The sequence below is a fragment of the Emys orbicularis genome, chromosome 12, assembly GCF_028017835.1.
Source record: "Emys orbicularis isolate rEmyOrb1 chromosome 12, rEmyOrb1.hap1, whole genome shotgun sequence".
Classification (NCBI taxonomy): Eukaryota; Metazoa; Chordata; order Testudines; family Emydidae; genus Emys; species Emys orbicularis.
Window position 1 is genome coordinate 10,213,112 of NC_088694.1, and position 13,737 is coordinate 10,226,848.

Below are 13,737 nucleotides of genomic sequence, written 5' to 3' on the forward strand. Positions count from 1 at the left end.
TAATAGCACAGTGGTTAGGGCACTCACATAGAAAGTGGAAGACATGGGTTCAAGTCTTTGCTTCACATTAAGCAAATGTAGGAAATTGAACCTAGGTCTCCCACATCACGGGTGAATGCTTTTTAAACAATGGGCTGAAAGTTATAAGGGGGAGCACCACCTCCTCCTCTGTATATATTTTATGGGTTTAGACATGCTCTAAGCCTTTTGAAAGGGAGAAGAGTGGAAATTCATGGAAACTAGCTCTCGGTGCCATGAAATCTGGCAGATCCATCCTCTAGCTTTTCCACTCTGCTACCAGCTCTGTCTTTACCAGAAACTATGATGTAGTTGCATACTTCTCTAAGTACAAATTGGAGAATATGGGCCAATTTATAACTCTTCAGAAAAAGTTTAAAATATGCATATAAAAATAGTAACATTATTTATGTGAAATCTGGGAAGTTTGCATTAAAATATTCAAAGAGAAGATGTGAAATATTCTTTAATGTGTAAATTGACCATTGTAAATTATTGCAAACAAGAAATTTTGTATTTGGAGTAAAAAAGGCTTAGTGTTACTCTTTGCATGAATAACTAATGTATTTTATATATATCATGGAAGATACATTTGCAATTATTTCTCATTTATTTGTACTTACGTTTTAGGTCCAAGAATTACATGTTACTAACCTGAAAGCTAGTACAAATCTGACAGAAAAAAAGTAAGAATGTTACATTGTATTATAATAATCTAAAAAAAATATTTGTTCCTTAAGGATGGTATTAATGAATAGTTTTGTTTGCATTCTCCAACGTCCCCCTATGCCAATCAAGATAGCAGGTGCAAGTCCTTCTAATAGATATAAACCGGAAAAAAACACTCTTGTCTCACTTTCCCTGTAAAGTGGGCTGGCATAACTTCATCATTTATTTTCCTTTCTTCGGCAAGTAAAGGCAGCTCCAATGGCTTCCTCAGCTGCATTTTGTTTTTGGTTGTTTTTTTTTAACTGTTTTCCTTTGGCAAATTTCTCCCTAATCCTTTCATTTTCATCAGATTAGTTTAATGTGTGATATTTACTAATGAAGAGAGCTTCCTCATGGAGCACTCTGGGGACGCAACCTAATGGTTGCAGTATGTCTAGTTGTTGTTGTGTGTCCCTGTTTGCCTGAAACTAAGAGGCTGCCATGTTAGATTTGAAAGTGAACTGTGGTCTCCAAACTTGCCAAAAAGAGATCAAGTGCATGTGCCTCATAATTCCCCTCCCACACACATACATACCAATAGCAGAAAGATGACAATAACCCCAGCTGATGTCTTCAGCTATGGATGTATTTATTAATGTAAATATCTTTGTTTAAGGAATCCTGATGAAAGCAAAAGTACCATCCAGAAAAAAGTAGATAATAAAGTAAGTTTCTTAAACTCAGGGAAACTGATATTAAAAAGACCAGATTTTCAGTATGGAAAATAACCATTCTTTTTCCTTAAAATGATACAAAGAATTATAAAATCTGTAAGCCATCTTTCCACTCACATGGTCCTTTACTTGAATGGAGGTGGAACTGCCCCTTGACATAATTTAAAGCAGCCCGAAGTTATTGAATTTAATACTGTGAAAACTCTTGTAAAGATAGGCCTTTAGATTTGACTTTTGTAGCTCAAATGCTTCTTATCTCTAGAAATACCACATACTTTTAGGTAAAAATTGTATTATAAATCTAAACAGAAATAAATGACCTTTAACCATTTTTGTTTGTTTTATAGAATAGAACTAATAAAAATAAGAAGCATCTCTTTAGTGACACTGACACAGAATACAGAGGTGATGACAGCAAGACAGATATCAGTTGGCTACGAGAGTCTAACAGAAAACCTAAACCCCAACTAATAGACTACAGCAGAACTAAAAATCTGAAGAAATCTAAAAGTATAGAAGCAAGTAAGAAACTAATTGTTGAACGTTTAGGGACTGCGTTTCACTTACCTGTAAATAGTTTTTAAATTATTTAATTATATTTGCTATGCATAATATATGTTGTGTGCAGTATGTCTCAGTTTATGGTAACTGCACCTGTGGTCCCGTGAGGGCAACCAGTCTAGGTTCCCAGCTCCTCAGCCGCCACCTCTCTTGGGCAGAGACCGACAGTTTCTCCTTCCTGACCAAGGGATCTTTAACGACTGCACAGTTCCCAGCCTACACTGTGATATTCCAGGAGTCCAGCCTACCTGAAAGGCCAGCGTCTGCACTATGCTTTCTCTCTGTAGTCTCTGCCCAGTATTTTGCCTGTAGTTATAAGTTACCACACAGCTCTTTATAAGCAAGCACATTCATTCTTCAGGTGAAAGCATTACAGAGAAAACATATTTAAAAACAATAAAAGAAATACACGCATGCTAAAAAACTTACTAGAGATTACCCAACTCCAGCCTTGGGCTCTGGTAGGTGCCAGTCCTTAAAATCCACAACTGTGTTTTCCTGTGATTATAAGTACATAATTTGTCTCTGATTCAGAACCAGAACAATAATGAATAGTTCCGTCATTCCTTTCTACAGCTTTGGCTTTTGACCTTGGCCTCAAGTAACGTGATCAGCAGATGATGGCTCACTCCTCAGGGTGTAGCTTCAAAAGGCTTTTTTTTTTTTTTTTTTTTTTTGCATAACTGGAGGTGGATAGTTTGCATTCACCTCCCCTTAAATTCCTCCGGAAAAACCACTTAACATTTTTTGTTCCAGAAGTCCATTCTTGTCTGGCACCTTGTTTAAGATAATCCTTTGAACCTCCGAGTCTCACATCTGTCATCTCTCCCAACTTGAGAGGTTACATATAGTCCTAGCCCACAATAATGCATGAAATACAATAGACTTCACACATATTTAAACTTAATTAAATATCTCCTGAAGATATGGCAGGAAATTGCCATATCTATCACACAGTTTACAGTATGTTTTTGTTCTGCTACCTTCCATAAGCTATGGACTTTGAAATGTACTTATCCTCAGTATTTGTGAAGGTGAATTTTGTAAAAAAGTGTTTATTTAGGACAAAAAGAATTCTTTTTAGCAAAACTGTACTACTGTCCAAATAGTAATCTGAAGGCAGTTTAATGCATTGATAAAGATCTGTGGGTATATACATGATACCTTGTTCTGACAATTAAAATTGTAGATGGTCAACATTTTTTGGATATTAGGCTAGTTTTCTAAATGCTATTGATTTTAACAGCAGATACGTTCTGTGACACTGCATGTCTGATGGATATATCTGAAGGGAAAAAAACAAAAAATAAAAAGGTAAAGTAAAATTGCAACTTAATTTTAATAGATATTTTTAATCTATTTTAATTGACCATAGGATTTTTTTAAAATATTTGTATTAATGCACTCTTAACTTTCAACAAAATCCTTTCAAATTCACAGCCAATTAAAATGGTTCTGACTGCTTTAATAATACAACAGAGCCAGTTACAATTCCTATTCCCTAATACTACTAGCTGAGAGTTGGAATGATTATAGCATTTTGATGCTTGCATTTTGTTTTCTAAGATGTTGTATAATTTTTTGGTAATAACTAGTTACTGATTATGTATTTAATTTATTCACTTTTTCAGTGATTGGATTAGTTAAAATAGCTTTTTGCCTCTGAATTATTCACTGCATTATAATACCTCTGAATTGTTTGTAAGATTATTTAGAAAAATGATAAACCTAACTAAGTATAAAAGCTATAAAATGAAAAAGTCATACTTGAAGTTACATTTATAAATAGTTTATAAATCATTAATAAATTATTACAAGATGTTATAAATATGTTACAGACATGAGTATAGATGGTTATAACCATATTAGTGGACAACATTATAGATGTTTGTAAGCCATAGTTCAAAGCAATCTATTGACCTGCTAGACTTTATAACAATTGATTAAACCGGTTATTAAAACCTCTATTAATTATTAAGGCTTTATAAACTATTTATAAGCACACACTTAATATAAAGTGTGACAAATAGAAAATAATGTGATAGCTCAGTGTATGCATTTAATAATACAAAATTAAATGGAGATTTTGTATTTTATGGCTATTTTATCTCAGTCATAAGCTTCAGTCCTTTTGATATAGATCAGGACAGGAGTATCAGGCCTATAGAAACTATATTCCATGTCATAACTAAGAAGGAGGATGGAGAAACATTCACTCTACCCCCATCCTGAAGTCTTCTGTTTCTCTTGGCTCTTCTTTTTACTTGCGTATAACACTTAGCACTAGATCATTACCCTTCAATTATCACAACTTACATTTTCATCTGTTCCATTTAGAAGTCCATGGAACTTCTAGGTTGTCCAGTTCAATAAGTATATTCTGATCCTTCTCTATTCAGGAGAATGGGGAAGAGGGAACCTTTTCAATGAGTAATTATTCTTTAGCTTGTTAACCTTTCAGGTTTTGTCTTGGCCAGTGCTAAACTACCATTAAAGATTACTTGCTAAATTCATCCCTCCTGAAGTCAGTGGAGCTACATCAGAGGTATTATTGCCCCTATGTTCTGTACAATAAACATAAAATTCTAAGGCTAATATGTGCTTCCTTTTTTCAAAATACTGTAGCTAGTTCCTGGTACATACAACATGGTGCTGTGCAATTCGTTCTTTTCCATAGTTCTTGTCATTAGATTCTTCAGCTTACATCAACATTATTTCTTCCAAAGGTACCCGTTAGTAAAAAACAAAATACAAAAGCTGATGAGAGAATAAAACAGACAACCAGACCAAAATGGCCTCGAAGAGCAGCATTAGCCAAAAAAAGTTATAAGGATTACTCAAATTCAGAGTCAGAGAGTGAACAGGAATCTTCACAGTGCTTACGTAGGAAAGAAAAATTCAGAGTACAGGTAAACAGTATTATTGATCTTCTGTAGCATCTTTATGAAACTAGGGCCCTAATTTTCAAAAGTGGCCACTGATTTTAAGTGCCTCAAATTTTGAGTGCCCAAGTTGGAGAACCTTGAGCTCATGGGCAGCAGGTATAATAGGCACTGCTGCCGACCTGCCGCCAGACACCTGGGCCGCAGTGGCCTCAGCCCTTCCCTAAGACCCCCACCGCCTCCACCACTCCACACACCATCACCACCACCACCCCAGGTCCTTGCTGCTCACTGCGTCCCTCCCCCTCTGGCCGGGGCAGTGAGGAGGGACGTGGAGAGCCAGCAGACTAAGGAGGCTCGGCTGGGTGCTGGGGCCAGCAGCTTGGCAGGGGGCTAAGGAGCTGGCGCAAGGGGGACGGCAGCTCGGCCTGGCCCGACCGGCGGGGTGGACAGCGGCTCAGCCTGGCAGGCACTTAGAGGCCAGGGGGGACGGCAGCTTGGCCCGGCACTGGGGACGGCCTGACTTTGGCGGGGGGACGGGGACATCAGGGCTGGGGGGGCCGACAGCTTGGGCTGGCCTGGCGCTGGGGGAGGCCGGCGGCTTGGCCCAGCACTGGGGCTGGCCTGACTCTGGCCGGGGGCCCATCAGGCGTGGGGGGGCCGGTGGCTCAGCCTTGCACTCGGGCGGGGTGGGGAGGGCCGCAGCTGCGGCTCAGCCCGATGTGGTTGGGACGGGTGGGACGGGGCTCCTCCGGTCACAGGGGCGCCTCACAGTCAGGACTTCTCCTTTTATGGGGTGGGCTTTGGCGTGCGGGGGGGGGGGGCCTAGCTTCTCCAAAGCAGGGGTTCACCCACCGCCCATGCTTGAGCTTGATTTTCTGAAGCCCCTGTACTTTCCATTGACTTCAACTGAAATTGTTGGTGCTCAGACCCTCTGGAAATTACTCCCTATTTCTTTTTTCCCTACTCTAAAGTAGTACATAGATTTATACATACAGAACCTTCTGTACTCCAAAAACATATGTTTTAGTGGGGTTTTTTATTTTCTTTTAAAAGCACCTAAGCTGCATAGGAGCCTAAAGTCCCTAAGTAGGCTCTTTTAGATGACATACACTTTTTTGAAATTTGAAGTAGGGCTGTCGATTAATCGCAGTTAACTCAGGCGAGTAACTAAAAAAAAATTAGTCGCGATTAATCGCAGTTTTAATTGCACTGTTGAACAATAGAATACCAATTGAAATTTATTAAATATTTTTGATGTTTTTCTACATTTTCATATATATTCTGTGTTGTAATTGAAATCAAAGTGTATATTATTTTTTATTACAAATATTTGCTCTGTAAAAATGATAAACAAAAGAAATAGTATTTTTCAATTCCCCTCATACAAGAACTGTAGTGCAATCTTTGTCTGAAAGTGCAAATTACAAATGTAGATTTTTGTTGTTGTTACATAACTGCACTCAAAAACAAAACAATGTAAAACTTCAGCACCTACAAGTCCGTCCACTCAGTCCTACTTCTTGTTCAGCCAATCTCTGAGACAAACAAGTTTGTTTACATTTACAGGAGATAATGCTGCCCACTTCTTATTTACAATGTCACCAGAAAGTGAGAACAGGCATTTGCATGGCACTTTTGTTGCCGGCATTACAAGGTATTTACATGCCAGATATGCTAAACATTGGTATGCTCTTTCATGCTACAGCCACCATTCCAGAGGACATGCTTCCATGCTGATGACGCTCGTTACAAAAAAATAACGTGTTAATTAAATTTGTGACTGAACTCCTTGAGCGAGAATTGTATGTCCCCTGCTCTGTTTTACCCGCATTCTGCCATATATTTCATGTTATAGCAGTCTCGGATGGTGACCCAGCACACATTGTTCATTTTAAGAACACTTTCACTGCAGATTTGACAAAATTCAAAGAAGGTACCAATGTGAGATTTCTAAAGATAGCTACAGCACTCGACCCAAGGTTTAAGAATCTGAAGTGCCTTCCGAAATCTGACAGGGGCGAGGTGTGGAGCATGCTTTCAGAAGTCTTAAAAGAACAACATTTCGATGCGGAAACTACAGAATCACCAAAAAAGAAAATCAATCTTCTGCTGTTGGCATCTGCTGCTTTGGATTGTTATTAAGCAGAACCTGTCATCGGCATTGACGCATGGCCTCTGGAATGGTGGTTGAAGCATGAAGGGACATATGAGTCTTTAGCGCATCTGGCATGTAAATATCTTGTGACACCGGCTACAACAGTGTCATGCGAATGCCTGTTCTCACTTTCAGGCGACATTGTAAACAAGAAGCGGGCAGCATTATCTCCTGCAAATGTAAACAAGCTTGTTTGTCTGAGCGATTGGCTAAACAAGAAGTAGGACTGAGTGGACTTGCAGGCTCTAACATTTTACATTGTTTTATTTTAGAATGCAGATTTTTTGTACATAATTCTACATTTGTAAGTTCAACTTTCATGATAAAGGGATTGCACTACAGTACTTGTATTAGATGAATTGAAAAATACTATTTCTTTTGTTTTTTTACAGAGCAAATATTTGTAATAAAAAATAAATATAATGTGATCACTGTACACTTTGTATTCTGTGTTATAATTGAAATCAATATATTTGAAAATGTAGAAGACATTCAAAAATATTTAAATAAATCGTATTCTATGATTGTTTAACAGTGCGATTAATCACAGTTAATTTTTTTAATCTCTTGACAGCCCTAAAAAGAAGCATACATTAATACATTTGTTGAATGCCTAAATCAGTTTGGGATCAATTAAGCAATGGTGTGTTTTAATAAAGTACTGACAAACTGAAAGAGATGTTTCGCTCTTTTTTTTTAAAATATAATTTTAATATTATATCAAGTAAAATTTATATACTGGATTAAACAATTTCTGCAACATGACAAATATGCTCAAATCCCAGTGAAGTCCATGGGAGTTGAAGACACCTAGGCACCTAGTGGGATTTTCAAACGCGCTTATCTACATCTTTAGGCACCTAAATACCTTAGAACTAAAGGAGGAACTCGGCACCTCTCCAGATTGGACCATGTGTCTGACTGGACAAGTATATATATTGTACTGTATACTTATCTATATATACACATGTGTAATCTCTAGTGTGTTTAAATGTAATGCTTATGTAGATTTGTGTACCTCTAGCAAGAGCACAAAAATGGCCAAAACAAAGCTGTGAGTCAACACAAGGAACTACAGAACAATGTTTCTACAGAGCCAAAAAAGGGAATATCAAGAAATCAACAGCAAATATTTACTAAATCAAAAGATCCTATAAAACAAAGAAAATTAGAAATGTCACCAGTAGCCTCACCTGAAAGCCCAGCATCCGTTGAGACGATGAGATGTGTGTATTATTTTGTATTTTAATTTTTAAAGTTGTCAGCTCCAGTTTTGGATATGAATTAATTAATGTCTCTCTGTAATATCAATTCATTTCAAATAATTGCTTTAAAAATATATGTACTATATTCTCTTTACGTCCATTTAATGTACAACATTATATGTTAAAATGCAGAAAATACATAGGTGTACTGTCATCATTGTTATAGATATTATGGTTGATATTTCATACCAGAGTGTAATAGAAATACAATGTATCAGTGAAAAGAACAGTTGGTAATTTACTTTCTATTAAAATATAGTATAATGAGCAATGCTAAGTAAAAGCAATTTATTTCTTGTTGTGTAGACTTTAAGGACAAAACACTTGCATGAAAGTAACTCAATTGTGATATGAAAATATATTTCTAAATATCCATCTGTGACATATGAAAGGTATAGCATTTTATTACAAAAACCAAATATTATATGGTCATGGGCAAATACATGTTTTTTCTTTATATGGTCAACACTCGAAGTTCCAGTATGTATTTTACTTGACTGCTTATTCAGTTTCAAAGGCAGTTTTTAATATGAAGGTATGCCTTATTAAAGGATAGGATTTTCCTGGGGAAATCCCAGTCCATTCAGTTTGCAATTCTTTTTTTCTAACACTATGGACTGTATTTTCTAAAAAGTATTATAGTTCTTAGGTCAAATCTGGACCGTTGAGCACCCACAACTCCTGTTCAAGGTAACTGGAGTTGCAGGTTCTCAAAGACATTCAAGACAATCCCTTGAAAGCCAGCAATATGACTTTCTGGCCATCCTTCCATGGAACTCTCAATGACATCAGTGGGAATTCTGTACACAGAGAAGACTTGTGATATGAGGTATAAAAGAAAAAGGTGTTAAGGCGTAATATCCTCAATTAAGTGTTTATACTTAAAAGGTGCTGAAAAAGTACCAGAGGAAGCATTTACCCAGGAACATGTTTCCTTGAAAAGATCATCATCATCATATCTTCAGGACTCAACACCAGAAAAGAGGGAGTCCTTAAGCATTGTGAAAGGAATTTCAGCTAACAAGCTTTATACAACAAAAAAGAATAAGCAAAGTATACATCTAAAACAATCCCCTGAAAATGTCAAAAAGTTGGTATTTGGAAATGAAAGTTTATCACCAGTTTTAAGTCCACTTTCTTTGGTAAGAATTTAAAGTTACTCTTTACAATTATTTCAATGTCTGCATTATCTTAAGTAAAGTATACAGTATTCATTAATTAATCAGAACAGTTTCTTCATTTGGATGTTTTCAGGGGAACTGATTTAGTCTATTTATAGTGAATGAGAATTACTTCTGTTTAATAGGAATAGAATTAGTATGCCATTCTAACAAGAAAGCAGGCCTGTAGAAGGTGGTTACATTGTATTCAACCAGGTGCTTTTGTAAGTGCAAAATTCCATGCTCTTTTTCAAAACAGAAGTATCCAAAAAGAGATTTAAAAGATGGAACATTAAAGCACAGATATGATAAATATAATTCATATTATTTTATATTTATGCAGTTCAAGTATTTAACTTTAAGATTTGTTGTATTGTCTCTTTTTTACTTGGTGTCATGATTAGGACAGATGCATAATCAAGAAAATCAAGTAGTGAAATAGGCTGTTCTAATCAGGAATACTAGTGTAATAATCATGGGAGGAAATTTACAATAATACAAATAGTATTGCTAAGAGGTCCCAACCAAGATTGGGGCTGGCCCCCTTCTTTTAGCTGCTTTATGTATACATAGTAAGAAGTAGTCCCTGCTTCAAAGAACTTGCCATCTAAATAGACAAGACAAAGGATGGGAGAAAAGAAATTATTCCCATTTTACAGATGAGGAACTGAGGCAGTGAGAAATTAAGTGAGTTGCTCAAGGTCGTGCAGGAAGTCTGTGGCAGAGTTGGGACCTGCACTCAGAACTCCTGAGACCCAGGCCAGTGCCTTACCCACCAGACCATGCTTTCTTCTCCCTCACATCTGTTTATTCATTGGTCAGTAGAAACAAACACTGATTTCCCCAAGAGAAATAAAACTGAATATCTTCCACAATGTATTTATATACATTTGTATTAATCAGAGTTATCATTCAGTTGTACATGTCCATTTCAGTAAAGAGGTGCCAATGAAAATATCCTCCTGTATGTATACTTTTCTTTATCTCCAGCTGGGGACATGAATTTGAGGTTTTCCCTAACCCACAGACACATTCCAAATTGCTCAGTCTAGATTCTCACGAGTGTGTGTTACACTCATGTGGGAGCATGACAACTCTGTTTTCACTCATGGAGCTTTTGGAAGTCCTGTTTACTTGGCAGTAGGTTGGGCCCACTTAATCCATAAATACATTACATTCCATGTGGATGTTTGATCAGTGGAGGCCAGGACAATCTTAAAATGCCTTCAAACTGCCTCCCACTCCTTGGCTGTCCTCCCATCCTCATGGCAGCAAAGCTGAGAGTTCCATGTTCCCATGGGTACCCCACTCTAGCCACTTTCTCCAAGTCCTGCTTTAGGGATTTCAGATCATGAAGGGAGAACACATTTAAATTAATAGACTATGGCATTAACTCAATCAGAGGATTCCTGCATGATTGAAGGGGTGAACTCTGTGGAAAGTGTGCTCTCTTGTGAAAGATTTCAGTTCCTGGAGTACACTCTCAGAGGAGTGTTAAGGTGGGGAGATGGGAATATCATAGAGTAGGCACTTTCTTCTTCTATGTCCCCATCTCAAGTCTGAGTCTCTGACTTCTTGGATCTCTGTCCTCTTCATTTGTAGACATTTAGGTTATGATCTGTCCCTTAATTAGAAAAGTAAAGACAACTAGCTCATCTTTATCTTACACTTTCATAGGATTATGAACATGTTTACAGTCATTTTTATTTTAATTATGCATCCTGGTATGTGCTGAGATTTTTTAAACTTCTGTTTAGATTTCCTATAAACTGATAAAATCATCTTCTCCATATGGCTGATGTAAATGTAGAGCAACAACTATAATTTTACATTTAGATGGTTAAGCCAGATAATTGCATCTGGAGTAGCAGAGTGTATTGCTGTGATGCCTGTTCTGGGTGACCAGTCACACACTGGAGAGTCTTTAAATTTCCATTTGTGCAACAAGTATCCGCATCTGCCATGGTTTGTGTGGATATGGTTTAGGGTTGTCCATGAGCTTCATGGGAGATCGAAGCCAGGGATCTTCTGCATCGAGTCTTTCATGTGGTGTTTGTGACTTCTTGTGAACTCCATTCGGCTTTCCATGCTTCATCAGGGTTGAAGTTGCATTGTTGAAGGTTAAATGTGTGGGTCCAAAAGGGCTTACATGACTTCAAGCAGCGGTGAGGGACATTGTTACGGTCCTGGTGGAAGGAAGATGTTCATTTTCCATGATCCTCTGGAATTCCCAAAGGGTTGTGGCATCACAGCAAATGTGTGGGGGAGCAATGTGCAACAGCACTGGCAGCCAAGGTGTTGGGGTCGACTTGAGGGTTCCAGTGATGCACCACATTGCAGGGTTTAGTTGGACATCAGCAAGTCAAGTATGGCTACTTCTGGTCCATACCGATGCACAGTACTCAGCTACAGAGTACACAAGGGCTATAAAATTATACATTTGAATATCCATTTTCAATAACGTTTTATTATTTTCTTTTGTGTAGCCTAGTCTGACTCCAGTAACTATGGACAAAGCTGTCACAAGTGGAAAAGACATACAGGTTACTGAACCTGAGGTGGAAATATGTGATATTAGTGAGGCAGTGAATGTTACAAATTACCTTTCAGACAAACTCTCCATTAACGCAGAACTGAAAGATCTTACTAAAAATATGCAAAATAAAGGAGAGGTATGATAGAGACCGTCTATCCCATTTGAAAAGCTGCAGCTTTGTATGTTTGTTTATTTTACAATTGGTGGCATTAGGGAAAAATGTATGTATATTGCTTTACATTTTTAACATTTTCAAACGTTTTCTTGTAATCTTGCCTGCATATTTCAGTTTAGTATAAAAACAGTGTTGTCTGGGATGTCATTGTTTAGAAACTATCTTAATTCAGACTTTGCCTGTGTTATGACGGTAAGGAAATAATCTCTCATCCCAGCAATAGCACTGATCATTTGTATTTTAACAACACAAAACATATCTTTGCTTTTGCCCTGAATATTTTTTAAATGGAAAAAAATTTCAAGAAGAAAATGACTTGTCACTTCTGCATGCAGAAACTTAAAAAATAAAATTAGGTAGTTTCTTGTACTTTTAGACTTAGGCTATTAATATAAGTCCTGGAGAATTAATAATTATTAAAATTTTTGCCACCGAACCAAAGTACTTTGACAAAACTGGCATGTGCAGACTGATTTGTTTGTTGTAACTGTACCTTAGTATTTTGATATTTATATTTCTAGTTTTTAATAAACACGTAAATGTTCATTTATGATGAAGACTATCTAAATGGGTTCACTGTCCTGGAGGTTGTTAATATATCATTTTATTTTTTTTAGGAATCTGTACCTCCATCTCAATTATGCACTTCCAGTGGAAGCAGAGAACAGTCATGGTGTGAAGATCCCTGTGGCACCATACATGAATCTGGTATGTAAGTGTCTCTTATGAAAAAGCACTTTCTTTGGATATCTGTAAATAGTTAATGAAAAACTTGTCTTAGATACAAAAATATGGCCTGATTCTTCAAGCCCTACATGTGGAAATGGAACTCCTATAAACTTTATTTAGTATTTTTTACCAGTGTATTTGTCTTTTCATATATACTCAGTTTATTCTGTTCCTAAAGTTAGTGTTAATCTTTGTTGTTATTGATAGGAAGCTACTGTTAGATGTGAATGTTTTTCACTTAAGCTTTAGAAGCATCAATTGGGAGTCTGTTTAGGCACCCCCTGCCTATATAAACTGAGAATTTAACTCAAAAAAGCCTCTAGAGGTCTGCCTTCATGAAAATAATGGTAAGTGGAACTTTTTAGCACTCCCAGGATTGCTGGACTGGGTATGTGAGAAGACAAATTTACAGGTAAGATACTAAATTGGCCCATTTGGAGAATGTGGTTGGGTAGAGGTGTGTGGTTATATCTATGGATCCACAATTCTGCCATGGAGGCTATTGTATCCCTTGGAACCCCATTGCCACACTTAATTTAGGAGCCGGATTTAATGCTTTTTGTGAGAATAGTCCCTTCATCTTGATTTAATTAAGTACTCAACCTTTCTCCAGAGGGTTTTTCTACCCATCAGTCTGTCAGGAGTAAGGAATCTGCAGAAGCAATTCCCAGTGGAGAAAGGAAGCATACTTATTTTAACAGATGTTCTCCAAGTATATTATGTCAGCAGACCCACACTAACTGTATCATCCATCCTTTTCTGCTTCATTGGAGTCCTTGCATGGTATATGGCCTAAAGACACTGAAGGTGATTGTGGCAACAGCCCCTTATATTGACATGCACCAAACATCCAGGGCTGTGCACAAGTCCT

General features: G+C 37.2%; 1 protein-coding gene across 1 annotated transcript in view; it reads left to right on the plus strand.

Moving 5' to 3' along the window:
- SYCP2 (synaptonemal complex protein 2) overlaps positions 1-13,737 on the plus strand; it is a 58,115-nt gene that overhangs the window by 35,957 nt on the left and 8,421 nt on the right. Inside the window, exons 28-36 of the mRNA XM_065415027.1 lie at positions 649-704; positions 1,343-1,391; positions 1,748-1,922; positions 3,208-3,275; positions 4,688-4,870; positions 8,026-8,227; positions 9,155-9,408; positions 11,913-12,098; positions 12,755-12,845. Coding sequence (XP_065271099.1) covers positions 649-704; positions 1,343-1,391; positions 1,748-1,922; positions 3,208-3,275; positions 4,688-4,870; positions 8,026-8,227; positions 9,155-9,408; positions 11,913-12,098; positions 12,755-12,845 — 1,264 coding nt within the window. The remainder of the gene's footprint in view (positions 1-648; positions 705-1,342; positions 1,392-1,747; positions 1,923-3,207; positions 3,276-4,687; positions 4,871-8,025; positions 8,228-9,154; positions 9,409-11,912; positions 12,099-12,754; positions 12,846-13,737) is intronic.